Source organism: Platalea leucorodia (genome assembly GCF_965183815.1).
Source record: "Platalea leucorodia genome assembly, chromosome: 8".
Classification (NCBI taxonomy): Eukaryota; Metazoa; Chordata; class Aves; order Pelecaniformes; family Threskiornithidae; genus Platalea; species Platalea leucorodia.
This window is the reverse complement of record NC_138830.1, coordinates 42,915,311-42,942,000: the sequence shown is the minus strand read 5'-3', so window position 1 is coordinate 42,942,000 and position 26,690 is coordinate 42,915,311. Positions and strand designations below refer to the sequence as shown.

General features: G+C 40.4%; 1 protein-coding gene across 1 annotated transcript; it reads right to left on the bottom strand.

Moving 5' to 3' along the window:
- Nucleotides 1-56: 56 nt before the first annotated feature.
- On the bottom strand, nucleotides 57-26,594 carry VPS35 (VPS35 retromer complex component). The gene is made up of 17 exons (XM_082320101.1): nucleotides 26,516-26,594; nucleotides 19,541-19,639; nucleotides 17,951-18,047; nucleotides 17,048-17,171; nucleotides 15,391-15,573; nucleotides 14,868-15,081; nucleotides 14,002-14,085; nucleotides 13,432-13,541; nucleotides 10,389-10,485; nucleotides 10,150-10,298; nucleotides 9,449-9,656; nucleotides 8,763-8,918; nucleotides 5,707-5,829; nucleotides 4,571-4,750; nucleotides 3,130-3,369; nucleotides 2,274-2,417; nucleotides 57-959 (listed from the first exon to the last, which is right to left on the bottom strand). Exons 1-17 carry the CDS (start codon nucleotides 26,516-26,518, stop codon nucleotides 780-782), a joined length of 2,391 nt encoding a protein of 796 aa, XP_082176227.1. The 5' UTR covers nucleotides 26,519-26,594; the 3' UTR covers nucleotides 57-779.
- Between the last annotated feature and the right edge of the window lie 96 nt (nucleotides 26,595-26,690).

The following is a 26,690-nucleotide window of genomic DNA, read 5'->3' as shown; positions in this document are numbered from 1 at the left end:
GTTCAACATTAGCATTGGGTTCAACAGTGGGCTCTGAAGAGACATGAAACAACAGGTGTTAATAGCAACTTTATTGTTTCACTGGTGCAAAATCATGATACCGAATAAACTTGTGTAATGCATTTTCCCCTAAATTTACAGTAATGAAGGTTATACATATCTATATAGATTGCAATTTCTCTATTTTTATACTATTTGGAACAAAATTATCTTGATAAATACGCCCTGTGCACAGTACTGGCCCTCACTGAATGTCACAGAGCCTTAATATGCAAAATATAACTTCTGTTTTTGAACATGGTACTTTAAAACTCTCCAAACATGCATTAATATATTCTAGTTTTTAGGGAAAAATATTACACTTAGTCTTAACTTGCATTAAAAGAAAAGCACAAGCAGAATCTGACATACAATAATCCCAAAGATCTGATGCTCTGTAAGGATTGGCCACAGTTTCAGATGACAGTCGCTGGCAGTTTAGAACTCTAGTGCTACAGAAGCAACAGTGAACAGACAGAAGAGGAATCGGAACCAGAAGAGCCCTACCATGTCACGTGGATTTCAAGGAAAGTTTCAGCCATGCTAACTGATGAAACCTGTAGTTGCTGGTCCAACCTTTCAAATTTGTTAGAGCACTCAACACAAGTGTTTGAAGTGCCAGACTGAACACATGAATGTTAACTTAACCTGACATTTCTGAAAGGCACAACCTATGAATCTATCTTAAAAAAAAACATAGGGTATGTAAATGAAAAGAAATAAGTACAGTGTGTATCTTCCTAAAGAACAAGACCTTCATAAATTGGCCCCTCAGATTCTGGTGATTCCCTCCTCAGACGCAAGTGCTCCAGTGTGTTGTGAAAGTGTTTGTTAATTTGCTCTGTTTCTTCAGTAGACTCAAGGTTTGGGAGATCTTCTCTTATCTTCTGTATAAGCTGATTCAAAACCTGAATTGTCACCTACAGGAGAATGTAAACAGAACAGAAGTCATCAACAAGACCTGTGTACAAGTGCATAGACATGAGTTTTAACAGACTTCTCTCTAAACTATTGGTATTTGGACAGTTCTTAGAAATACTGATAAGACTGCATGCAGACAAACTGTTGGAGACTGCCTTCTCTTGCTCCTCATAGGACCATTCTGATTTGAGTTTTGTGGAAATTACCCCCATCCCAGCAAATGTGAAGAACTACTGAAGTCATTAACCTGATCGCTTTGTAACTTCTACCACAGCATTTCTCTCCAGTTTATTCAATACAAATTTAAAAAGCTTTAAACAAATAAAGCACATAATCAGATTGTCTACGCTCTCTAACATAATCTATTTCTTGCAGAAGTCAGTCAGGATGGTAATATCAGATTTTAAGTTATTCTTAGTGATCAAGTCATTACCTAGGAAAGTACAGCTGCCTATGGTGTTAACTCCAGCACTACACAGAACCCACAGCACAATATGCACTGCAGACCACCACTGTATCCAGAGGCTATTTTTACATCTGCCAAGTGCTTTGAAATCCAAAGTTTTATTTTCATCTCCATCAGATACAGCATCTCCTGTACTAGACCACTACTATAGCAGGAAGCCATTCAGTTGCTGTAAAGTCAGCAAATCCCTAAAATCTCTTTAGACATTCTCTCAGAGCTACAGGGTATTCATTAATGTCTGCTCTTGATCAAATGATGACATGAGATGCGATGTTGATCTCTACTTGACCAAGCAGCTTTTTCAAACTCGAAAAGTTAACTAGTTATCTGCTAACAGAAAATGTATGAGGTAACCATCTCGGATTCCAGATGCAGAATTTAAACTGGTACATGAGATGTCATATCTATTTCTTGAAATTGAAGCTTACACCAACCCTTTGTGGTGCACTCAGCAGTGACCTTGAACAGCTGTAAGAATTTTCTTTCCCTTATGTACATATTAAGTTAGGTACCTCTAAAGTTAGATGAGAAAGTATTAAGACTCTCAGTCCTAGTAACTTTTGATCTAATAAATATTTCAGGTATCCAAGTTTCACAATATTTAACTTCATAACTAAACCACAAGTGTTTGGTGTTTTTCCCCCATGTAAGAAGAATGAATTTTTATCGACAATTTTACTAGTGTATCAAGAATTGACTACTCTGTTGTTATTACCAGAACTTGTGCCTCTTGCGAGAGGCTACAGAGCAAGTCGAAGAGACATGATTTGGGGTGTAAGTGTGAATGAAGAGCTTAAAGAAATGCTATTTAAAAAATATGCAATAGAGAGAATGCATTTCCACTCACCGCCTCATTTTCCTTTTCATAAAAATAGATATATCTATTCAGAATTTCTATGAAAAGCTGGACTTGCAGAGAAGGGTCCATGCACTGATTTGCTATCTTCAGAGCCTTCTTTAGACACTCCATCACTCTTTTTCCTCCATGAAGCTAGAAGGAAAAAACCAAATGTTACAAGAAATAAAAGAACCTGAGGGAGCTCCAGTGGCTCCCTTCCCTTGGCACATATATGGCATTTCCTGGTGGTCTACCACAGAAACACAGAACTACACAAACTGGGCAGAACAAGCTGTCATTGAAAGCTTACCTTGCTTGGCTGCCACCAATTTTAAGTTTTGTTAAATCAGGCAATAACATGAACAGTTGTTGAAAACCTTCAATTATGAGATCAATGAACTCAATTTTGTAATATGTACACTAATGCATACTTTGAGAAACAGATTTCAAACACTGCTCTTTATAATTACAACAGCTTATGTGACAAGCCTTGAAGAATACACATTTTTTTTTTACCTTTAACTTCAACAACTTGTATCTTTAATTTGGAAGTTTAGTAGTTCACACGCAAACACAGCTACTATAATAAACACATGCAAAATGCAGACTGTACTTTGACAGCCAGTCTTAAACTAGTTGACACTCAAAAGCTTGCATAATACTTCCACCCTTAAATTTGAGTTTTCTCCATTTTTGTATTTATGCAACTTACACTGCAGTGAGATTTAGAAGCTTCATGTATTAGAATACATTCCAGCCAACTCTACATCACTAAGTGATATATCTACTTTAGAAGTGCCTTCAGAAGAAAGGCAGAACTATACCGAGGTAGTTATGTGTTACATTGCTGTCACTTTGTTCTTACCTCCTCTCCATTCTTGTCAGTATTTCGGCCAGACCAAAACAAATGGGCACAAGTGCTCACAGCCCGGCATTGGTCTGGCTTCTTAAGGAGCTTAGAGGCTGCCAGCGCACACTGAGTCCTCAAAGGCTCATGGTTCTCCTCACTGAAGCACTTCATCCTCTCAAATGTCCCAATTATCAAGGTGATTGCAGCCAGCTGTGCTTTTGAATCACTGATTTCATCTTCATATAGAGAGAAGGCCTAGCCAAGGGAGAAAGCAAGACTCTTAATCACTGCTTTAGAACACATCAGAAAAAACACCAAATCACACCTGCTAGTGACATGGCAGGAAAGTGTCCAGTTTTATATTAAAAGCTTCAGGCAGGAAAAAAGATCTTTCATTGAGAGTGTCAAAATCAAGTTAAATACACAGACTAGAAGTAAGTCTTGCAAGAAATAGTTCTGACTTAAGTGATCATAGTAAACAAATGTGATCCTACATATAACCTGAATATTATGAGTTTTTCCTTATTTCAAGCATCTGTTCAAATACGAAACTTCAGTAGCAGAAATAGTCCCTGAAAAGGATTTCGTTCTTTGAAACACACAAAACAGTAGAGCAGAAGCTGAGTGGTATGTCAGCGACCACAGAGTAGGTAAGAAAAGTGTTTGCATTGCCGCTACGTGGACGAAGAGCCTTGAGAGAATGCACAAGACTAAAAATCTTAAACCATATTTCTAATAGAAGGTACATAATTGTCATGCTGCTCTCACCTTCAGAATTGTGCTACAATGGCAACTGATACAAGACAGTGAGGAAAGGCTGCGGTTATCAGCGACTCAGTTTAACAACGTGCATTAGTAGCGGTATTAGAGAAAAGATTAGGACAAAGCTTGCAACGTGGATAACATTAAATACATTGGTTCTTTATCTGATGGGGAGGATAGGAAGGTTTTTGCAACAAGTAAGGCTTAAGACCAAGTAACAGGTTTAAGTGAATTTTCAGAATAAATATAATGGGTTTCAATACAAGGATTTTAATTAGCAAAGTCCAGCATGGCAGTTGTGAACACTGGAAATTTTAGAGAACTTCCAAAGAGTGCTTGTGGGCAGGGCAATACCAGCTAGATAACAGCAGCTGGGAGACGGTCTTAGAAGCAGTGAAGGAGCATTTTATGTTGAGACAGCTATGCTCCTCCAGTGAACCAACTATGCGAGCAGGAGGCAGCACTGTAACATACCACATGTTGTCAGACTGAGTATTCAAATCAGGAGCAATGGAGCTTAATTCCACAGCAGCCTGGGAAGCAAGAATGAAGATGAGGAGTTTCTACCTAGTAGCAGTAGCTGTCAGTCGTTTCAGATGTTTTAAATCACACTGGATGGTTCACTGTTCAGGAAACCTACCCAAGCCAAATTTAAGGTAGCACAGGACAGTGACTGTAATAGTTGGACACTCACCTGGGACATGAATTCATAGGCCACAGTTTCATGATTCTCAAAGCCAATCTCTCCTGCAGCCAGTGCTCCTTGTAGGAAAAGACGGAGAGGCAGCTCTGCCAGTTCTGCTTTGATCAGAGCACTGATGGTCTGATGAGCAAACGAGAAGATCTTCTGGCACTTCTTTTCCCATTTGTCATCCTAGAGAAGTGAAACAAGTCAAAGCTTGAACAAGACTATTGCTATAAGGAAAAGAGAATCTAAATTGTAATAAGACCTGCTAAGTGCTCCAGCCTGTTGTCTTCTGCACGCCACTCCAGCCACTTATGTACTGCAGTAGTAGTGAGTGCCCTAGCAGTACTGTGTTGACCTCATGGGGTCTTCACAAAGTGTTTCTTCCATTTACAAGTTCACACCCATTTTTCCTACCAGCTCGTAGAAACCTTCCTCAGAAGTCTACACTGATTTACAGTTACCACAGCTATGCTTAGAACATAACTGAGCAAAAGCCTAGAATTTCTGTTCACTTAGCTAATTATTCATCCTGAAGCATCAATCAGAAGTAGAAAAGAATTTTAAAACATTCATTTTGAGGAGTGTTTTAACAGCATTTTAACTTATTTCACCACAATATAGCCACCACAATAAGGGAAAAACATATATTTAAGCTATCTCAATCAGAAAGCATTAAAGGCCCAAAATGGATCAGTGATTGTTTTAGTATTCACTTTTGCAACTACCGTATAAGTTAACCTACAAAGAAGCACTTGCTTTTAGAAACATTAAATAGTACAGCTACAGATGTGGAAGTTGATGAATTTCAATATCCAGATTTAAATCAGTTTCATGCCATCACTTGCAGTGTTGTAGTTCTCTGGTCTCCACGTAAAAACACATCATCAGTCACCTTCATGAATAAACACAACTAGCCAATTTCTGCTTCATCATTCCTCAAGCACTGAGGTAATTTAATATGAATTGATAAAAATCCTCCTCAAATTAGAAAGCAGTCACACCTCAAGTAAAAATCTGCCTCGAGCAAAAAAAAAACTCTAGCATTCTGTATCAAGTCTTAGCATACTGTAGCCAGACAAAATGCATTTTTAAGAAAGCCAAACAGAAGCAAGTATACAAAAGCTACCTAGAGGTCAACTTACCACTTTGGAGTTCTCTTTGTAGCGAAAAGCAAGCTGGTATGCAGCAAAAACCAATGGTGGCAGTGTAAAACGTATACGTTGGTTCCCACCTGCACCAAAGTGTTTCCGGGCAGTGTTTAGGATCTAAAACAGAAGCACTGTAACCTTAGAGAATTCTTGAGAGAGGTGTGTTATTTGCGTCTATAACTTAATCTGCACTCTATGGAACAAGAGCATCAGAAAGACATCGTGTTAGCATCAGATAAATTACAGTATTTTGGGGGGACTACATACAAGTTGCTTTACTTGAATTAAATTTGTGCTGTCTCTGTAGATTTTTATGTGGTATCTGCCCAAAGTTTTCCTACAGCTGCTCAGTAAGTGTTAGGCAACACCTGTACTATATTAACTGCAGATACATTTTGAATTGTGCAGCAAGATGTAAATTGCCTGAGCTTGCATTTAATAATGACATCAGATAAATTCTCTCCTCAACTCAACAGAAGCTACAAAAAGGACTATTCTTTCTTACAGTAGCCTGTATGAAAGTAAAAGAAACAAACGAAGCTTCATAAAACTAAACACAAGTCAATAAGGCTTCTCATACTCTGAGAGAAAGACTATAGTGCCACATTCTGGTAGCCACACTTGCAACTTTTGCTGTTTTTCCCTGTTTTCAGATTTTCATTGTGCTCATTAATGACAGCTTCTTTTATTGCCTTTCTCAGTTTTGAGCACAAGCTGCACACAAACATGAATGTGATACTTTTCTGCCTATCACCCTTGTTCTAAACCTGTGGAGAGGGACTAAGGAGCTCTACTTGTTTGTACTGTTAGCTTCTCCCCTTCACCTTATTTTGGGATTATTTCAATCTATTGATATAGTTAGTCATGTATTCTCATAACCAGAATTCTCAGGAACAGCAAGAACTCCAGGTATCAGAAGAGAAATTAATCAATCTGTTCCAAGCAAGCTAAACATTACATTACATTTGTTGTTTGTAATCACCTGTCCCCCTTTCAAAGGGGACAAAAACTCAGACATGCCATCTTTTACACTAAAACTTCTGAAACCAAATTTCAGAAAATTTCTACTAGAGATCAGAGTTTCAAACGGTTTGATTTTGTTTGGTTGGTTGGTTTGGGTTGGGTTTTTTTTGTTTTATATTTAAGTGTCAGGACAAAGACGCCTAGTTACTATAGCCAGGTAGTACCTTGCTTTCTGGTCATTGCAGTCCTGTTACCACTCTGAAACAAGCACTTAGAAGTGAAGCTCAATGTCCAACCCTACATATATTTTTAGATTACATCTAGAATTTATGTAAATAACATGAATAAATAGAAATCTGTCATCACCCACAATACACTGTATTAGCCACTTCGGCTTGTAATGCAGTAAGGTGTTTGAATTTGCATTTCAGATCTCTTCCACACAGAATGCATAATTTAAAGTGAGATGCTGTAAAAATCCCACAGTCTCGGATTTTTTCCTACTGTTCCTGTAATGTAGGAAAATTTGCTACAAGCATTCGTGATGCTCATCAAGAAGCTATTAAGCATTTTTACTAAAAGGTGTAAGTAGCTTACAGAAATCTATCCAAAAGGTAATTTGACAAGGCCTATGATGGCATTTAAAAGGTGGTCAATCTGATTAAAGCTAGGCATTGCAAGATGAAAAAAAGACAGCCTGACGTTTAGACGCTTTGCAAAACCAGCTTCAACACCTCTAGCTATGCAAAGTCTTTTGGGGTAAAAATATCCCAACTCCCTTAGTGCCAGCACCCCTTTGAGGGAAGCTTTGTTCTCTATTAGCAAAAAAAAAAAAACCAAAACCAAAAAAACCCAACCAAACCAAAAACCTAGCTATCTTGGCTTTTCCTATATGAATATGGTACTTGCTAGCTGTAATCAACCCATATAATTCTTGAAATGAATGAAAACCTGGTTGACCTTCCTGCCTTATTCCAGCAATATTCAGAAATAATGCAGTCAATGAAGAGCATGTCCGGAAACACAACTGCCTCCAATCCTTGTACAGGCCTTACAGTTATGCTTCTCCCCAAGAACAGCAAAGCTCTACATTTCAAGCAAGAAGTTTTTATACAATATTTTAAACCCAAGCTAAATGAATGCCAGTAATGTTATGCGTAGCTTCTACTGGATGATGTTGGTCTACTCTCACTGTTCATAGGGTATGATATTGCTGCAACTTTAAAACAGAGTCAGCCAATTGTATTTCAGGCACACTACCTGTAACTTCACAGTAGTCCCTACTCAGGCCTGAGCTCTGACTAGTGCTAACTCTAGCTGCTGCAATCTGTAACAGCTTCCAACTTCAGCACATCTTCTGCCAGCTTCTCCAATGGATTTTGCATAGACAGAATATCCTCATCCCTCTGCCCCAACACACACTTGTTAATATAGGGAAATCATTTAAACTTGAAATAAATTAAAGCCAGAAATAGCAGACTAACATCAGAGAGCTACATAAAGCTTTGATGGATCAGCTCAAACTGTTACAAGTAACATAATGCTAAATTTTAAGGCCATATCAAATCTGCTATTAAGGATGGACCAAGCAGAGAGGAAAAACACTTGTACCCACTAAGCAGCAGTATACTACATGCTATATGAAGACCATATACTTACACTAATTAGAGTCCCTGAGGCCAAACATACTAGCTGTATTTTCTGAGCTTTGTTGTGTATTTTGATACCAAGAGAATGCAAATGGCACAGTGCTCCAAATTTCGCTTGCTGCTTTTTAGCTAGATGGTTATATGAAGTTGTCGGAATGTTAATTAAGAGTTACCATAAACTAATATAGTTGCATCCAAACTGCCACTTCATGGGACGAAAAGTTTAAATCCACAAATGCTTTTAAGCCCTCGCCTGCTTTTTCCAAATAAACATTTCATACTACCATTAAAGGTGTCATACATAATGTTTTCTACTGAGTTTGTAGTGCCAGAGCAGTGATGGCCCAGCTCCCAGCTACACTGAATTCTTGTATAGTAAATAATGCAAGAACTGACAGTTCAGAGAGCACAAGCATTCAGAAGCACTGATCGCCATACCAGATACTGTTGGTCAGGGTCATCTGAACGTAAAAGATGAATAAATCTTCCCACAAGACTCTGCTCATCAGCAAAGTCCTCAGGGTCAGGATCTTCAGCAGGCTGATCCGGTTGATCCTGGATCAGCGTGGATACCAAATTCATGATCGCATCAACCTGTTAAAGGCAATAAGCTCTGTTTAAACTGGAGTAGTCTATAAGCATAAGTTGACAGCAACTGGGAGCATCTTTACAGCCATTCATAGCGCTGACAAAGCACTAGGAAAGTCTATTCGTTGGTGATGCTTTAGGACATATTTGCTATAGTCTGTGAAGAAGGGTCCCTCTTAGCACAAGTGGGACAGCACAGCAGTACAGAGGAAATTCAGATTCCAAAAGTACTATCCAGCCTTCTTTAGGTAACAGGCCTAGTTTTAAGGGGATTCAGGGTCTTTGTTCAAACCTAATAGAAGTAGTCTCTAGGAGGAGGTTAGGTAAGGTGTGCAAAGACAAGATATTTAAGAACATGGGTGGAACAATTATGAAGTGCAATAAAGCCTGTGCTACTAAGACGAGGAGGCGGGGGCATGCAGGGGCATGAAGGCTAGGAAACAAAGCATGCCCTGCATGAAGTCACTTGGTACATCTTTTCAATTCTTCAAAGAGTAGTTTAAATACCTAGAATTTCGAGCTAACTTGTATCATACCTGTTCTTGGGACACAATTTCTGTGTTATAATCCAATACATTGCTAAGCACGTAACAACTCATGCTCTTCCTGGACTCGTAATCAAAGTATTCAAAGAGTGGGTGAAAATGTTTTAGTTTCAGAACTGTCAGGATATTGTTGTAAGTATCAACAGGGATTTTCAAAAGTCTAGTCAGCTCCTTTGAAACAGCACTGCTTGTTGCAATACTAAAAGAAAATATATGCAAAAAACACAATTAGTCAAGAGTTCACACATGTAGACAGATTTAAAGTCTGCCTCAATACCAACTCTGATGTATACCACAACATCTAAGCAACTTGCTGCTAGGGAGATAGGAAATAAAGTATCAAAACAAGTCATATCTTGCTCTTTAGGATGTGTAGTGGAAACTGCACATTTTAAGTTGCTGATAGCAGAAGCAGAGACTGTGGCTGCAAATTCAGCAACAGAAGAACGGTAGAGTGCTGTAAGGGACGAACAGATAATGACTACAGACAGCTTGGCATACACACTGTGTAGCTGTGCAGCTGCGCAGTAGTATTTATGCACAGGTGAGCAAGTCCTGGGTAGTCAGTAGTTCATCATGATCCTCTATAGCTTGGCACAAAAGCAGTAACCTTACACATCCAAAGTATGTCTCTCTGCTATCTTGCCAAATGTGGTGCAACTCCAGAGAGAATCCAAGAGACATTTACTTACTGTTCCAGATTAAGTTTATTGAATATTTCCACGGTTGTCTCCAACACCTTATCAACATAGTCAACACGGTCCGGGTAGCATTTCATAGCCAAGTTAATGAGAGAAACTTGCAAAGATACCACATCCTCTGAGGGCATGTCCTGGCGAGACTGAAATTTAAGACAGCACTGAGTTGATAAAAAAGGACATAACTTTGCAAAAAAAATCCCATAAACTGCTTGCAAGAATACGCAGCATACCTGTATAACAGTAGCAACCTGCTGTGAAAAGATGTCAAACAGTTTGATATCTGCTGGGATACCAGGTCCATCTTCACGATGTGCAAATAAAGCTAACCTGATAACAGATAAAGGAAAGCAGCTTGGTCAGCACAGTTTTTCCACTCCTCAGATACAGGCCAGAAAAAGATACTTGCAGAAAAAGCAAGTCCTTTAGGTATATTTGCAAACTCCATTACAAGCAAAAACAAAATTCATGGAAGTCAGAAGCCTTAAGAGCAACTGAGCCTGGTAAATATCAGTCCTGGAAAAGAGTGCCGACAGAGATAGCAAAATGAAGAAAGAGCAAGAAGGACGTTTCATAATCCATGTTCTTCACCTAGCGGCAAGTGTTCTGTTCTTTCCAGCAGAGAAAGAGGTTTAGAGTAGGCTGATGGAAGAGCAAATATCCTGCATCCACTCAGTGATATTACTGAAGTTAGACATGCAGTAGCATTCTCTGCAAAACAGTCTCCAGAGAAAAAACAGAAGAAATATGCTGACTTAACTATGCTTTGTCTCCAAAGATAAACCAACATGTTTGGGACTTCCACTGTTTGCCAAAAGCAAAATACAAAGTAAGTTTGAAGTGGAGGAGAATACTTTTTTGGTAAAAATACAAAGCAAGAGATTGCTATCCAGCAAGCATCCAAAAGATGTTGTAGAGCTATCTCTATCTGTAACAGGAGAAAGTCAGGCCAACCACCATTTCCGCAGAGATCAGATACAAGATAAGAAGAATCACTATAGGAAGGCTAGCACCTCACCAAAGCTGCAGCTTCAAAAGCTCTGCATTGCTATCTTTGCTTTCTAATCATTAGAGGATTATTCTATTCTGAATTAGAGAAAGACCTAAAAAAAATATTTAGGAAAAGGCACTCGATTAAATTTTTTTTAAGTTATTTCTTCCAGGGTTTCTAAACTTTGATTCTGAATGAACTTTGGGCCTGAAACAAGGAGGCAGGTAAGAAAAGGTTGAAGTGCCAAAACACTTCACTGCCAGGAAAAATAGACATTGAACTACTCTTTATTTCATTAGGGTGGTAACAAGCAGACTTTCTAAAGCCAAGAACAATCACTGCCTTTTCTCAAGGCAGCTTTTCTTGGCAACAGCTCAGAGGGTAAGGTCAGCATGCTACAAAGTATGATCAAGTTGCAGGCAGATGGCAGCATAATTAAAAGCTATGAATGGTTTATTAAGGCAAGAAAGATCCCAAAGCAGCAAGACTATTTGCAGAAAGATTCCTGTAACAGGAAAGCCCCATGGGAACAGGGACTAAAGCTTCACAAGCTTCTTCAGCAGTCATTGACGTTCAGTTTCAATTATCCCATGCCAGCTGAAATAAAGATGAGAAATGCAAACAGACACTACCTGTATAGGGCAGATTCACATCTTAACTACGCAATACTGAAACGCATAACAATTGCTCCTAACAACTCCAATCCAAACACAAGAGCAATATCTTCCCTACCTGCATGGATTCCAAGAACAGATCCACTCATATCCTCCAACACTTGCAGTAACATTATAGTCAAAAGCACAAGTGACCATACTACAAAGATGATAATCATCACACCACTACCTATCTACCCTTGTCCTGTAGCCAAATGGGAAGGCTCTGGAAGACGCTATTAGTAGCCCAACAAAACACAGTAGCAGTACTGTTGGTTGTAACAGTAAGAACAGAAAACTTACTGTGCAGGTAATACCAAAGCTGTTGAAGTCCTCTAAGTAGACTTGACAGCAAAAGCTACATGAGGAAAGCCTTCTTGCAAGAATTACATTGCTACACACTAATGTAAGAACCTAGCATGATCCTGTGACCTCTGTTGAAAGTAGTCTCAAGATAGACAGTCTCAAAAATTAGATTGTTATAGGTAATGCTTCTTGGGGTTTTGTGGGGTTTTTTTAAAGCTAACAAATTTCTGAAAAGTCTCAGCCACAGCAGAAAAATGTAGGAAATCAATGAATTCTTGTTAATATCTCTGGATGAAGGCAGAGCTGCTTCTCTGCCAAATGCACAAATACTGAAAGATACGCCAATAAGACTGAAGTGCTAAACAAATAGATCTGATGTAACCTGGAGAAAAACTACAGATTTGTTAAGTAAAAAATTCAAGATCCTAAGTTATATAGCAGTCATGCATAAGATACGTGCTCCATCTCCAGGCATTAGAGAAGAAACAAAGCCACAACAACCCTACTCATTGCTGAATGCCAGTGGGACTCAAGATCCCTATGGTAACTGAAGTCCATACATTGGTTCATGGACCAGATATACAAAGGTACACAAGTTTGTGTGCAAATGCAAGGACAAGGCTTTTTTGAGGCGTCAAAAAGCCATATAAGTGCACTTCCTTTCTGCACTAAGGAAGTACAGGTACTCACTGATAATCTGTGTTGTTTCCTTTCAGGATACAAATCAAAACTTCGGTTCTGATCTCTCCCCCATATCTGAATTCAGTGCAAGCAGTTTTAAGCAGTACCTCCACAGGAAAACCACACTTCTGGGAGAACAGGCAGGAAGCTAGTGGTAAACCAAGATTTAAGAAAGCAGTTCCATTTCCTACTAGCTCTTTTCTGAAGAGGCATATGTTATGTTCTCTGATCACAATTGCAAGGTAAAGTATCCTTGATATATGATTTAGCCATTAGGATCTTCAAGTTTTCAAGAGGTACCTATGACCGATATAGCTGTCAAAGCAGAACACTGCTGCCATTTTAGTTCAGAAACACAAAATTGGTCAATACTAAATGGGTTGTTTCCTGGCTTAATCTGTTTACAAGTTTTAATTAGTCCTTAAAGCAGGTTTCACTGGAAGCTGTAAAAGCAGAGTCCAGAGAGCAGAAGCTATGGAAGTAATATTCTTCACAGCCTTAATTACAGCTGATAGAACAACATGGAAACAGTGAAGTTAAGTGGTATCAAAAATTGAAAGACTTTAAATGCTAGAAGAATTATCATCTGCTTGTGCACAACACAAACTTAACTTCAAGGCAGTTTCCACCCCCTTGGTCACTCACCTGTCAATTAAAGCAATAATTATATTTTTCACATTCACATTTTGGTGCAGCTCAGCACAGGCTCTGAGAAATGGGTTCAGGGTTTGGAGGTGAAATTCATCTGGGAAAACCTGAAGTTTTAGATCAATAGTCAAGTTATAAACTGAATTTGCCGATTGTTACACAGCAGTAAAATGCAACAGAGTAATTCTAAAGCAAATAGCGACATCGTAAATACAGTCTGGCCTACAAATGCTTTAGGGTTCCCCAAGCTGACCTTGACTGGGTGAATGCATGAAGCAAGAGATGCAAGATAAATGGTAACTTGAGGGCCCAGCTATCTATTACAATTCATACTGCAGGCACTGCTGCTCAGATGCTTACAAGCTTCTGCAACAGAAGGAGCACAAAATGGATTCATCTCCACTTTGCCCATCTGGTAAAAAATATGAGACAAGCCACTATGTAAGAGTCTCAGCGATGAAGTTTTCCATTTCATGAGGAAGCGGTGAAAGTAGCCTGAATCTGACTAAAAGTATAGGAGTAAGTGTCCCCATGTCCCACCACTGCAACTGAATTTAAGCAGCTCACCTGTATGATGCACTCCATGAGGTACTCCTGAGCTAAAGCATCTCTACAGTTTACAACTTGCTCCAATATTCCAGGCAGAACAATCTGGAATAGTGGAAAAAAAAAGTCTTGCAGTGATTTTACAAATACTTTCTACGTTTATATTCACACATATGCATTTAATCCAAGCAGAGCAGTATTTCTAACATTTCTCAGCTTATTCTTTTATATAAAAGGCTTTCCGATAAAAAGTCCCAGTTTTCAGCAGTTCTACCCTTCAGAGAAAAAAAAAATCTACTGGTTGCAGACATCTGTCCCTTTTGTACATTACACGACCTGCAAGCTTTGATTTAGTAAGTCAGTGCTACTAGCTTTGCTGGCACATACCACTACTCAGGGTCTCAGCAGTACCGCTCAAAATTGTTTTCAGCGGCTATATGGTAGAACTTAAAAGGGACAGACTTCTAAATAATACATTTGCTTGACTATCATTTCATGCAATTACAGTTCTCTTGAATGCTTTGGAAAGCATAGCTTCATTTAACTTGTAAAGTCTATCACAGAACACTGTACATGTACACATTGCTTGAACTCACTCGTTATTCTATAAGTAAAATGGGAACCAGGAAGGAAAGTTTTAAAATTTCTTGTCAACCTTACAGACAAGCTTATAGGAAAAAATGCATGAGTCATGGCCTTAGCCTCACAACACATTATACAGGTTTAGTAGCATTCAGAACTTTTCCTCAGGTGAAAGAGTTCAAGAAGCACCAGGATTACTGAACTTTCAGCATAGCTGTAACACTTCAAGCTCCTCATCTGAAAGTCCAAACCGGTTTCGTTTGCAAAAAGTAACAGAAGTCACGAAGGATGGATGGACATCCCACCTGCTTATATCGCTCCACATTAACACCTTCCAACTGACTGAGGCGAACCAGGTTTGTTCCTACTAGGATTCTCAGTTCCTGCCTTTCACGCTCCCTTTTCTCTCTGTCCCGACTATGGCCCTGGTGTTGCATTCGCACCCAAAGTTTGTTCATTTCAGCAAAGTTCAGCAGCACAAAATCCATCGAATCACTGATGTCTCCAGTGGTTTCTTCACTGCAATTGAGAACAGGTTAGGAACAGGAAAAGCTTGTCAGAGGTATTCATCCTTCCATCCAATGGTGAACATCCAATTTTTAAGAAGGCAGGAGGGTGGGGAAGTGTGTGGTGGGATATCTGGATTCATAAGAAAGGTTCATATCCTCACTTGCCTTAGTTCTGGAAAGGAATTCTTAATGGACAAAACACCTGTCAAGTCTATAGAATTCTAACATATCTACTTCTCAAACCTTAAGTCATACAGAAAATTTAAATATGTTCTGTTAAAAACAATAATTTTCTAAAGTTATAGCCCATCTTTCTTACTCTGCTTGCTCGCCTTCATCTGGTAAGATATTCCTGGTACACTGCAGGAGATAGTTTCTAAGAAAGAGGCCTCTAAGAGGATGCTGTACTCCACGGCACATCTCCACCAGGTCTTTCAAAATATCTTTCCTCGACTGTGGAAATGACTTGACATAGACAACACCTACTGTTATCAGGAGATACCTGCAAAAGGCACAGAATCAAACAATAAATTGTAAAGTAACAATATCACACTGAAAGGCAACAGTTCCTTTCTTCCATCCTGGCAGTATTACCAAAGCACAGAAAGCAATAAAATATCATCCAGGTCTCATAATTTTGGATATTTAGTCAGCTTTCAACTCCTATTCTCCTCTGCTACACAGCACAGCAAGTCTGAACAGCCATTTGACCTCAGTACAATGCTTTATATATTGAATGTGTAAATGCTTAGCACGCATAAAGTTCTGAATGCTCTCAGACTAGCTTGTCTATACTTCCAGCAACCCACTAAGCTGGAAAACAGCTCTGACACATATAGATAAGTAATCTATTATGATGAAGCAGTTACGCCTCTTTCACACTGTAGTCTAGCAGATAGATGCTATGCTCTCTGGAAATCGCCAGGCCTGTACTCATTCCTTCAGCATCTCTATATTAAGCAATGGGTAGAAGGAACAGGCAAGGTGCAAAGGACTGGTGCTCCAGTATACTTGGACCCCCCTTCAGCTTAAGAGAAAAAACATAATGCTCAGAACCTTCACATATTCAGTTTAGAGGCCTCAACCCTCCCTGCATGCTTCTCTGCCTCATGCATGGATGAGCACAGATCCTCCATGAAAGCACCAGAAGTGTTCATCAGGGAGAACTAGAGTCTACATCAAGCAGGCAGAAAGACAACTCAAATGATTACACAGAAGGGTAAAGACATTGTGGTAGTCATTAGCCAGACTCCAGAAACTGCATGAGGATGCAGCCTGGTGTCTCCAAAGCCTCTTCCTGGCATGCACATAAGGTCAGGAATTAAAAACTGCACTACCAAGCAAAATTTGAGTCCTAAGTCTAAATATCTAAAAGATCTACTCCAGCCCCATGGTCACATATTTAAGGATAAGCCTTCCAGTATCTCTAGCATGCTAACACATAGCCAAAAACACGTATTCAGACACACAAAGCTTTTAAAAATTAAGTTGCAGAAGTTTTCAGCTTCCTTCTCACGCTTCTTACTCTCTGAAGAGACAGATGGTTATGAAGCATCTACTGTGTGTGAGGATCTAAGACCTAGATCCTCAGGTACAAGTTCATTAACAGATAATAGAAAAAGTTAATAAATGTGCAGTCAATCTCACTGATCAGAATGCAGTACATGGTTAATCTTCCACTGAGCAGCTCTTTACCCAAAAGCCAACTTTATGCCAAGATCAAAGTGCTTCCATCTTGATCATGTGCAAAACCAACACATTGGCAGGTGGAAATGGCCTTCTACAGCTGCACTCTTGGCCTAAATCTCAGAAGTCTCATAGCAACCCACTCTTAAGATATGCAGAAAAACTATTCACCATTGCAAACTGAATTCTTGCTGCCAAGCAAGAATGCAGAGTCAATCATTACCTGAACCCAGAGCCTGACCACTATTCACCAGTTTTTAAAACACAAACCCAAACATATACACACTTACAGTCTTGGAATAATATTTCCAGCGTACTGTACTAGCTCATAAAGGTCTGCCACTTTCCTTCCTTTGGCAAATTCATCTGTCAGGTAGACTTCCAAGTAGTGTAGCTCATCAGAAATTGCCATGTCTTTTTCTCATAGTTAAGGATTTTAAGTTAAAACTTCTACAATAGATTTACATAGTAATTTGCTCATTCAGACCAAGGAGGAAAGATGCTGCACCAAAGGCAATCATACCCAAGTAGGTAGTACTTCTGAAACAATGATCACTATTGGGATATACGTGCAAAATTAACCCCAAGCCTTCAATTGTCATTATTAGCATATTAGAAAAGGGAAAAAAATTAAATCAAAATAGCAAGCAAATGAATGTGATTGAACAGAGTATCTAAAGTAAAGGCATACTATGTCTCACAGAATAATATCATCCACACATGGAGAAATTAGTATTTCAATATATTCACATTCTAGTCCCCAGTCTCATGAAAAGGCTTCCCTTCAAGTACCGCAGTATGCACTCATAAATACATCGAGGCACTGACTTACGGTTAGAAGCTAAGATAATAATGAAGGGCAAAAAATAAGTCGGTTTTACAGATTTTGGGGTAGCATACTGCAAGCAGAGTTGTTTTACAGAGCTGATATTTTTATAGAACTAGACTCCTGAAGCCTCCCAAAGGAAGATATGAAAGACATTAAAGACCTGCTTTATACCAAAGGGAAAAGATGAACTTACACAGTGAGCAAATAAGTGTATATTCTCCTACAATATATCCAGTGAAATAAATACTAAGAAAAATAGTAGCAAATATCCGAGATCGACAAGATGCCATTGTACCAAAAAAGCAGATGAACATTTCTTTCCAAATTCAGCATTTCAACTATCTGTTTCCTCTTCAAAGGATACAGAGCTCATAATAGCTCTTTGGAGATAACATAGAAGTCCGCAGCTCACCAAGCATATTGGAAGCATGTTTCAGTGCATCCATGAGCTTGTTTTTGTCCTTTAGAGGAAGAAAGAGAGAACAGTCTGTAAGAAATAATACTAGGCAACTGCAGTATTTTAGAAAGCTACAGTTTTAGCTTTTTTAAAAAGGCATGCAAAGATTAAGTAAACATCAGGAAAGCGATAATTCTAATTAAATCAAGTGATTTAGTATCTAGCTTGTACTACGTTGCCCATCCTAATTAAGTGGAACATTATACCTGAAGGTGGTAAGAAGACGTACCTGAAGATAGATCTACAGTAATAAATTGTAATCCTAATGGTACAAAAAATTACAAGAAAATTTTGCTTATGCACAAATCTCCACCCACCACTCAGATTCTATCCAGCAAGCAAAACAGAACAGATTCCCCCCTCCAATCTGGTCTGTTGTTTTGCTCAGATCTCATGAAGAAACCTCTAGCAGACAGAGGATACACACTGCCAGCAGACCACTGTTAGAATTAGATTCCTCTTCCCCCACTTCTCACCCAAGAACACCTTACTGAAAGCCACACTTTATCAGGCTGCATATAACTTACAGTTATGATGCATATAATCACCTGGCATCACAGGATACATGACAAACTTCTCATCTACCACCTATACATACTCGTTCAACCCATCATAAGCAGCAGCATTAAGTTTTGGGGGAGAATGGAAGGAATTGCTACTATAATCCACTTAGTATATTGCCATTCAGTCACATATAGCAGTGAAAAGCTCAGCTGCAGCTAATTCAAAGATTTCAAAAGTATTCCACAGAGTATAAAACTGGAAGAGGTGCTACCTTTCTTGCTACTGTCATTTGGCTGCAAACAGAGTTAGCTTGGCTAACCACGTGAAAATATATGGGAATATTTAAGTTTTCATTGCAACTTTAAGCAGTTTCTCCAAATAAAAATAGGCTTCTCAAACCCAAGGAAGCTACGCATGATGACATCATCTGCCTGCTTTGGCTATAATTTCAAGATAAAGATCTCGGCACAACCCTAGCCAATGGTGTTTTCCAGTCACAGAATAATTCATGCGTCCATCTACAATTAATCACTACAAAATTTATCCTATGGAGCAGGTAATTCATTATTAGCCTCACAGTCTGTGGTTCATGCCAAGAAAAGACTACATGGGAAAAACACCAGTATGTTGAACATAAACAAGAATAGTTTCTCATCATATAGTTCCATATAAAATGAATTTGAGCAATAACTTTCTGATATCAAATGGCAGGCTTATTCTCAGTTTAGGTTTACTTAAATGCAAGCACATAAATTATAAAGGTCCATCTTTATAATTTATCTTGTCAAATACTCAAGCAAAATCAGGAAGACACATTCAAAGAACACTCAAGCCTCACTCTCATTGAGTAGCTGCCTTATTTATTTGCAAAGCCTCTGCCAGAAACATGCATAAAGGGTTAATATTCCTCACAGCACTAGAGATTAGTATTGATTTACTGTTTTACTCCTAGCAGACAAGAGGCTTCATTGCATTTTAAAGTCACATTCTCACCAAGCATCTCTTCATCTGGAAAGACTGCACCTTGACAGCCTGAATGGCTTCATCCAGGAGTTTTTCCTGTTCATCCTGAGGAGATTGCTGTGTTGTTGGCTGGAAGAAAAAAAAGAAACAGAACTCAATTATTTTTATGAAGCTGTTTATGACTTGATTCAAACTGGGTTCCCGTAGTTTAGAACACAGTGCAAGTGACACTGCAGTGTGACCACTCAAGAGCTGTCAGAAATAGCTGTGTGATGAGCAAGGGAGAAAGTTCCCAGTACTCTGCAAAAACCTGAGGGCAGGGAGGAGATAGGTTATGGGTAGCCTGTGAGCACCACTGCTTCTTGGAGTGCAAAGCCATGGGAACAGACCAGGATCAACTTTTCCCTTCTAACATTTAGAGGTCAAGAACCCAGTGCAAGTATCTGGCAAGAAAAAGCTTCAAGAGAATGCAAAGATATCACTATGCTGAGAGGAAGCATTGTTACTTCTTTCCACAGAGCTGCAAAGCAATGCCTAGACCACACACACTGCAACTGTACAGATGCTTTCCTGCACTCACAAGTTCTCAATTAACTGCTATCTGAGCCACACAACTCTATTAAGGACAAGTTTCAGATAAGCAAAGGATAAAGTACAGTTAGTGCTTTCTCGAAGATAGAAGCAACTTGCAGAAGGCAATAGAGAACTGAAGAGAAGCAACAACTCTTCTTGTCCCCGACTTATCCCAGTGACCCTGTTCCTCTTACCTCTCCTCAAAGAGGCACATTCCAGGCCTTCAACTTAAACTTTCAACACCTCTTGCCTTTCCAAGGATCATACTGAATTTTCTTATAATATTAATTAAATCCATTGCTTATAGCCTTAGACTCCCCCAACCCAGCTATAATAGGCCTTCTACTACAGCTGCTCCCTGCCCTCTACCAGATTGACAAGATCAGTTTCTATGAGCATCTTTAAGTTATCCTCTAAGATGTCCAAATTTAATTAGATCAGAACCCCTAAAGCTCTCCCTACCTGCAACCAGCCTTTCTGCTAACACCTTACAAGGAAACACCACCATCTACCTATTGTTTAGGCCCAGTTTTCACCATCTCATTAGAGCCTCCCAGCCTCTCCTGATCTTGCAGTTTGTTTTCAGATGGCCTCTCTGAAATATTGACAGAGATAAAAGCACTGATGTTGCCTCCCAATTACATCTTCTCTAGTCTGGACAAATACCATGTACACAGTGATTCGCAGAGCAGGTTCTCCGAGCCTGCAGCTTCAGTAATTTCTCAACTATTTATACTTGTTCCCCTCATCCACTGTGTTCAGAAGGTTCCTGGTCTCCTCTTTTTAACTATATCTCAGTAACAAGCTAGCAGACCATGAATTACCTCATCCTAATGTTCTTAAAAACAGTATCTTGGGTACCAACTCCTCCCACACTCCCCATGCTTGGAGTCCCCATAAGTATCTTTTGAGGACAGATTAAAATTCAGGTCTTCATTAAAATAGAGAGGTTTTAGTTTAACAGCAACTTCATGGTTATAGAGAATTGCAGCCTTGACACACCCCATTTTCTCCCATATTTAATTGAGTTCTTGTTCTGCAACTGGAATGTCCCTAAATAAGCGTCACAGACAGTATCTCCCCCTTGTTCTCCCCACTATCCTTTTCCACATACAGAAAACAGACAGTACCATGCAATACTGTTCTTGCCTTGATCATGCCCAAATAGGCAGTAAATCTCTACCCTTGAAGGTTTTCAATCACCCAGCTAGTCAAAACCAAGGCTGATCTGATCTAACAGTGGCGACAATCCTGCTTCAAGCAGGAGGCTATAAGAAATAAAGGTTCCTTCCAACCAACACTTCTGTGACTCAACGTGCCTCAGTAATATTCAAACCATGCACAATAACTAATTAACAAGTTTATTTTGTCAACAGAAAAAACTACCTCTTCTAACTAGAGTAACTGCACCTCTTACAAAGTGTTCTCTGTAATTAATCACATAAAGTGCAGGTCTTCCAAAAAATTATTTAAGCATAAGGCAAAAGTGGTATCCATGGCTAGAGGACCCTATTTCCCAGGCAATTTGATAGCTACAAACTCTAGAATACCTCCAACTGTGAAGCAATTATGCTCTGCCAACAGAACTTCGCTGTAATTGCTAAGCTTTATTTATTCCATGACAGATCAGACTTTCAAGGAACAGAAAATGACAGTGCTGGGACTAGTGTGCAACAATCAATATCAAAACATCATGTAACAGACTTGCTGAATTAAGTCTATGCCAGCACGTTTGTCACACCCTATAGTCTCCTGAACCCATATCAGTGCTTTAGAGAAGATGCATCGCTACTGAGCTGAATGCCATATGGTCCAACCACACCAGATATCTCTATATTAAAGCACAGCTAGAAACAGTGGAGCAACGTTAACACTAACCACAACTTCCTAAGCCCCCTTCTAATGGGCATTAAGCTTCCACAGCTACCAGTCCTGCTCTTCCATCCCCACTTGCTCACAGGGCCATGTAGTGCTGCAAGAGCTGTTCAGGCTGTAAAGCATCAAATGGGCTAGAAGACTAGCCCAGCTGATTAATAGTTTACCATTCACCTAGTTCACCCTACAACCACATAAAACCTTGCAAGTAAGGGTGTGAAAAGGCGGCCTTTGACAGCAACACCTTTGACAGCATTTATTGAAACACATAATACTTCCCACAGCCCCAGGTGGCTGGCAGAGCACACATGCATCAGTTCCTTACTTTTGGTGTGAAAACCACTGGTTAAAGCATAATGGCTACTATGAGTTTGACTACGCTTTAGATGATATGAGTAATGATCTTATCAGAAATATCTAATTGAAGGTATACACTTTCTTATGCAACTTTAACCACTGTCTTTTAGCAACAGTTGGGGAAATAATGGAATTTTGGAGCCTTGCTCTGTCAGACCTAGCCTTCCTGTTTATAATGAGCCAGAGTCAGCTTTACATCAGATTCTGTCTGCATCAACAGAAGACATTGACAGTATTTCCATTTCTGCTCTAAATATGAGCAGCAAGGCCCCACACTGTATTCAACACTGTGACTGTAGTAAGTACATGACTGAATTCACCGACAGAAGCATTTCCATGTTACCATAAGAGGTAACATCTGCATCTCTTCAGGATTAAGAGTAAAATTACATTCATATCTGTTCTGATTTGAAGACTGAGAAGGTGATTGGTCTAAACAAAGATGTCTTTACTACAAGGGTACTGCACTTCATTTCTAAAGAAAAGACAACCTCAGCATTTTGCAGTTGCACAGGCAGTGAGATAACCTACCACTGATTGTAACAAGCACACAGCCAAAGCAGTCTCAGGTGCTGTTTGTAGCAGCTTTACTTCTACATGAAGAGAACACATCTTAACAGCAGCACCACTGAACAAGTTTCAACTCTTTCTTACTTTTCAGTTTTCAAAGCCTGAATATTTATGAGCTTACACTTTTCTTTCTACTTCAGAAAGCAAGCTACTTTCAGCTTCAGAACTGTAGAGCATTTCTGCACATAACCTGGTTATTAGCCAGTGATACACAAGATCACATCAAGATACACATTTCCTGATACATATGCCTGAAGTTTGAGGAACTTGTAGCACAAAGCAACTGAAGAAAAGAGAACATACAGCAAAAGCCTACCAATGACAGTCAGCAGGGCACACACCAAACCAGACATCAGTTCTTCTGTCAGATACAATGTGGAATAAAGCTATTCGTTTTCTGTATCTTCCACTTTAAATGAGGAACCTAATAACACAAGATGGTATTTTCAAGTGTTATTTTATCAAAAAATGCAACTTCTCTGTGGACTCCTATGCCAATCTACAAACAAGAATCTTGAACATAAGCTTTTGAAGTGGAAGATCCTTTGACACTGGAGAAAAGCAGGAGTACTCCATAATGAAGGCACAGAATGTCCTGCCTTGTCAACAGCACATACAATGAGGTATAAACTCCTGCATGAACACAAGATAAGCAATTTATAGCAATTATGCAGCCATTAGACTTCAGAAATGCCTGAGCCTTACTCCCCATTAGATACACTGCAAATGTTGGAGAAAAAAAAGGAGAACTGATGTGAGCAGTTTTCTGCTTTACCTGCTCCCTAATCGTTTTTCCTCTGAAGCCACAAGGGAGCAAGTGAGCAGTGGAGAAGGGACAGAGAGCTGCCTCTTTCAGCTGCACTATCAGTTTCTGTACAAGAGACCATAGCCTTTTTCTAGCTTTGAAGAAAGGACTATCATAAGTTGCCACATGCAAGTTATGGAAGTCACAACACTCAGCAGCTGAATTTGGCAGGCAGATGAGGAGAGATGGCTTTTGGCATGGTTCTTTTTTGTGTGTGTTTTTTTCTTTGCTTGTTTCAGGTTTTGTTTCTTTGTTTTTTTAAATAAAGGCTAGTAAACTGTAAGTTGCCTGGGAAAACAAGAATTTTTTTTAAACCCCGAACTAGCTTGGAAGAAGTCCACTGCCTGGCTGATCAGAGTGGGTAATACAAGTTATCCTGCCAATAACAATTAGAGAAGTGTATTATCGCAGCAGCAAACATTGTTCTGGACCATGCCTATTCCCATAACAGCAACTCTTCTTGAACATACAAAGTGAACATTACACTTATTGTGTACGATTTACTTATTTTCCAACACTCATCTTCATGGGAAGACTTCATAAGATTCATAATTAGTTTCATACTTAAGACTTAGCGGCACTCTGAAGATGGTTATTATTTTGGGTAAATGTGTTGACTAGTTAAGATGCTCGTTCCACTTAAAAATCTAGTAAATTGCAGTACTCAAGAGAAAGAATTACGTAGTATTGAAATACAGCTGAATTCAAGGCAAGCTTGCAGAGCCTACCAAATAGCTTGTATTCTGGCGATACAGGTAACTTAAGCTGGATGCAGAGTATAAATAATACAAAGTAGAAGGTTTTGCTTCTGTTCCACTCTAAAGTGCATTTTCTTCCAATCTCCAAATGATTAAGTACTTTTCTTTAGATAACTGATGTGTTTACAGCCTATTCCAGACATGACTTTTTCTTCTGTTTGTTCACATGCTTGTGTTTAGTACCACAATGAATGAGATTTACCCAAGGAGGTTTTTCTGCGTCCTCTAGTTGGATTTTATTAGGACTACCTACCAATAAGTCACCACTGAGACATTTAAAATGAATGCTACCCAAGACAGAAGATGGGTTAGCTACAGAAGTGGACGGGGACAACTGCCAGCGTACAGATGAAGCCTGGGTGCACACAATGCACTACTGTAAAAGTTATTGAGCTACTCAGAAATAACAAAAACCGCACAAACATTTTGTACCACATAGGAAGCATTACTCCACAATACTGAAGGCAACTCCAGAACTTCTATTATATCTCACAATATAGGAGCTCAAAGATGAACCAGAGAGAAGAAAACATTTTTCACATGTTTAAACTGGTACTTACTGCCACAGGAAGCCACAAGACATTAACAAAAATTAAGGGGCTGGACTTTTTATTCAGGAGATGACCAAGAACAGCCAGAGCCCTCTTAAAATCAGTCTTGTCAAAGGTACTTAAACATTCAGCTTCAAGGTTTAAACCAAGCTTGGCCATAGGAAATGGCAGTGGAGCCTAATGTGATAGAGGAGATTAACATGTTTAACATCCTTAAGTTTATTTTTTCTGAATCACCTGATATCAGTTCCCATCGAAGTGACAGGCAGAGGGAAGTTGTGTCATTCTTGAGTTAATGACTACCACAAAGTATTTATGTGGGGGACAGAGACTGCTACCTATGTAGATTCAGCATTTCTCATCACCCAATTAAGTATTTTCCATTCATTTTTCAAGTAACATTACAGGTTTTGCCTCCACACACAGCTCTAGAGGGTATAGCATTAAACTTACACCAACATACACATAACTTAAGAAAGAAAGTCTGCCCCAAAAGCCTAGGAAGCGTGCAATCCCTGCTTTATAAAGCACTCAGTTTTTGCGTCAGTATCTAGATACTGTTAGTACTGTTTACGCTCCACTGTGATGGTTATAACAAGTGCTGCTTAAAATTTTATTGAATATTAAATACCACATAAGACTAAACACGTAGACTTTCCAGTTTTACTAGGAAACTTGATTGTCCCCTTACTTTTATTGAAAATTGAAAAGCATTTCCCAATAAGAGCCATTTTCATGCTGAAATTTCAGGTTTCCCTCTCTAATAAACACCAACACCTGTTCCAAAACAGCTCTATCGAGCTGGGCCCACCAGTGCAAAGCCACCTTTTCTGCAGGAAGAGACAGGAGGTTCCCCAGGGAAGTCTGAAACAGCAATCCTGGAGGGTCAGGAACAGCTGAACAGCAGACTGCAACGCGGGCAACACGAGCGCACGGACACAACACGAGAGACGACGCAGCCTCGCGTTTATGACAGGAGCAGCACGCTAAAATACACTTCAACTCGGACCGCAAGTGCAGCAGCGCTTCCCTAATAAAAACACCAACCTCCCCCGCGCCCCTACAAGCAAACTCGGCTGAACCCGGTAGAGCAGTGACTCGCACTGACCCGCCGCGGCGGCGGGCAGCGCCCACCACAGCGCGAGCCGCTACGGCGGACACAACGGGCCCAGCCCTCACCTCCGCCCGGGCCGGGCCGGGCCGGGCGGCGGCCTCCGGGCCCGGCTCCAGCCCCCCCGCCCCGCCAGGCCCGCCCCCACCGCCGGCCGAGCGCCGCCGCTGACGGCGCTCCCGAGAAGCTGCGAGCGGGAGCCCCCAAGCCCGGGCCGGCCCCGGGCGGCCGGGCCTGCCCCTCGGCCACCGGCGGGCGCGGGCCGGACCCCTCCCACCCGCACACACGGCAGCGGCGAGGGCGAGGCCGGCGCCGGCTCCCGCGGGCCGCACCCCGCAGCACCCGCCAGCGCCAGCCCCCCCCGCCGCGCCCCGGCCCGGCCGCCCGCCCCCCGCCGCCCCTCACCATGGTCGCGCCGCCGCCACAAGCCGCCCCCACCAGCAACACCCCGCAGCGCCGCCGCGCACCGTCATGTGACTGCGCCGCCCGCGCCGCCCCGCCCCGCCGCCGCGCCGCGCCCTTACCATTGGTCCGTTCCGAGGAAGTGGGCCTCTCCAGGCCGATTGGCGTAGAGGGCGAT